Here is a 2500-nt window from a genome sequence, read left to right as displayed (position 1 = left end):
TCGTCTCTCCTGAGATGCTGTACGTTGTAGAAGGGCAGGCGGGGGGGCTGGAGGTACAGCGACGGGTTGCGGGTGGGGTTGTCGACGCGGGCGGGGGAGGGCGAGTCCGAAAGGAAGTAAGGGATGGAGACGAGGCCGCCGATAAGGGCCATCCACGTCATGGGGCCGATGGCTGCAAAGACAGACACAACGCTATTATTATGATGGCCACCAGACATATTTACATATTTCGTAATGATCATCTGGTGATAATGTGTGCAATTTATCAGCAAAAATGAATTATCTGTCTTGTTTATCATGAGATTGTCACATTCGGAGAAAACGGTTATTTGCATGTACCTTCCTGCATGACCAAGCAAATAAGCTTATGAATATGTTAATAAGGATGAATGGACAGAGAATGTGAGTTTGACTGTGAAATTATATAAGTATATAGTGTACATCTGAACATTCATGGAGATAAGACTGAGTCAAGAACAATGGACGAATAAGAACTTACTCAGGAGAGTGGTGACTCCAGGATCAGCTCGAGCCATGGCGATGTCCCACTCGGAGGTCGAAAAGTCCCGGCTCTCCACGATGGTTTCCTGCCTAGCGAGGAACTCCTGCATCTCCTCGTGGTGCAACAGAAGGCTCTCCGGCAGCACCAGCTTGAAGCGGTGGTTGGCCAGGTACTCCTCCGCAAGCTCTCCCAGGACCTTTCTGGTGGCGTTGTCTCTCTCGTCATCGTCGAGGATGTTGGTCAGTCTCTTCACTGCCGTGAGGAGGTTCGACGCTAGTTTCTCCTTGCCGATGTACTTGAGGGTAGTCTTGAAGGCGCTCACTCCCGCGGCCTTCAGGAGTTCGCTGTAAGACGGCTGCTCCTTGTGGGTGTAGGCTAACATTACCGTTCTAAGGACCGGGACCAGATTGTCTTTGTCGATGATGATGTCGCGGTCGTCGTGTAGCGCCTGAGGAACATTGGCCTCGAAGCCTTCTTGCGTCAAGCCGTCGGCGTACTCGTCCTCGTAATAGTCGTCCTCAACGACAGCATCGTCGTATTTATCGTAAGACGACTCTTCTTCTTCCTCATTGTACTCTTCGTCATCTTCAACATGTTCGTCGTCTTCTTCTTCGTCATCCTGTTCGATGACGTCATCGTCCTCCTCCTCCTCCTCCTCAACGTCATCTTCCTCTTCCTCCGGAAAAACATCTTCATCATCGTCTACGTCATCGTCAGCCTCCTCGTCGACATCCTTCCAGTCATCGACGACCTCAACGACCGCTGGAATCTCGACCTCACCGATGGAGGCGCTTGTGATCACGTGACCTTCCTCCTCCTCCTTCACCTCCGGCGCGTCCGTCGGAGAGGGCGTCGCGGTGGGAGGCGCGAGAGTGGTGGGGACTGATGATGTTGGAGATGGAGGAGGGCTGATAGTTGAAGCGGAGGCGAAGGCAATTAACAAAACCGCCACCAGGGTCCTGCAGAGCCACATTTTGCCGGTGGTGCTTTGTTTAACAAGTTCTCGGTTTTTCTTTCTTTTTTTCTGATGTGACACAAATTCCTATGACATGTCTTGGTCTTATGCTTACAAAGCGGACATACACAACACTGTCTCTTCACACAAGAGGGACGAGATACAGTTTAACGAAAATCTTTCCCTTCCTCTTCTTGCCACCAAAGGTCCTTTCACCGTCTTCAACCTAACACAGTTTGCAGAGGAAAATCTGGCAGACGTCTTCGCTCCGGCAGTCCGCGAGAGAAAGAGAGAGAGATGTGGAATCGCGTGCGTCCTTGGCCGTGGCCGAAGCCCTTGTGACCTAGTGCTCCGCAACCCCGACACTCCGGCGGCGTGGCAGGCGTCCAACCCCCTCCCGCACCGCCGCCCAATCACCGCCCTCCGTTCTCCGCCAGTGTTGCTAACATTCCGCCGTTCCAGAGAGCTATGTCGGGACTATTACGGCCGTTATCGGAGTTATGAATTGTATTCCACTTCGTCAACGATAAATGGTTCTAGTTCAACCCGGCGTGCGGTTAGTTCTACGTCGCCTTGCATGAGGAATGGGTAAATATGGTGCAACCGCTTGCAGTGTTGCCCTGCGCTGCCTGGCCGCTTTCTCTTCCGGGAGGGCGAGACCGTTGCACCTCTGCATGTCCCGTGTAACGAGGTTTAGACTCTGTCCCGAGGGAACACGCACGCTCAAGACGGTGATAGAGAGAAAAAATGTCTCTGAAGGTTGGTTATTTGTCATGTTCTCACAGTTAGATCATATCATACTATATATAGAAGTTCTCTTGGCGAGAATTTCGTATCCGGAATTCAAACCTGGTTCTAATGCATCGAACTGTGTGATGAATTGTTGAGTTGAAATGCGTGTTAGTTAATAAAATGAAGTTATATAATATAAAGAGAGCAAACAAATGAAACATTTAAAGACCGACACATCACGAGTGAAATCGTATTAGCCATACCACAGCGAAGGTCGTTTTCGATATTCGTCCAGAATATAGCACAAAGAA

General features: G+C 50.5%; 1 protein-coding gene across 1 annotated transcript in view; it reads right to left on the bottom strand.

The window, feature by feature from the left end:
• The window catches only part of LOC122247910 (uncharacterized), a 7110-nt gene extending 5635 nt beyond the window's left edge, over window positions 1–1475 (bottom strand). The window contains exons 1-2 of the mRNA XM_043007621.2: window positions 500–1475; window positions 1–172 (exon numbers count right to left, since the gene is read on the bottom strand). The exon at window positions 1–172 is cut by the window's left edge and continues 1046 nt beyond it. Of these exons, the coding sequence (XP_042863555.2) occupies window positions 1–172; window positions 500–1475 (1148 nt within the window). The remainder of the gene's footprint in view (window positions 173–499) is intronic.
• Between the last annotated feature and the right edge of the window lie 1025 nt (window positions 1476–2500).

Source organism: Penaeus japonicus, unplaced genomic scaffold (genome assembly GCF_977035675.1).
Source record: "Penaeus japonicus unplaced genomic scaffold, GWHDUDI00000001_assembly GWHDUDI00000031, whole genome shotgun sequence".
In the NCBI taxonomy this organism is placed as follows: domain Eukaryota; kingdom Metazoa; phylum Arthropoda; class Malacostraca; order Decapoda; family Penaeidae; genus Penaeus; species Penaeus japonicus.
The sequence above is the reverse complement of the archived record's forward strand: the minus strand, read 5'-3'. Positions and strand labels throughout refer to the sequence as shown.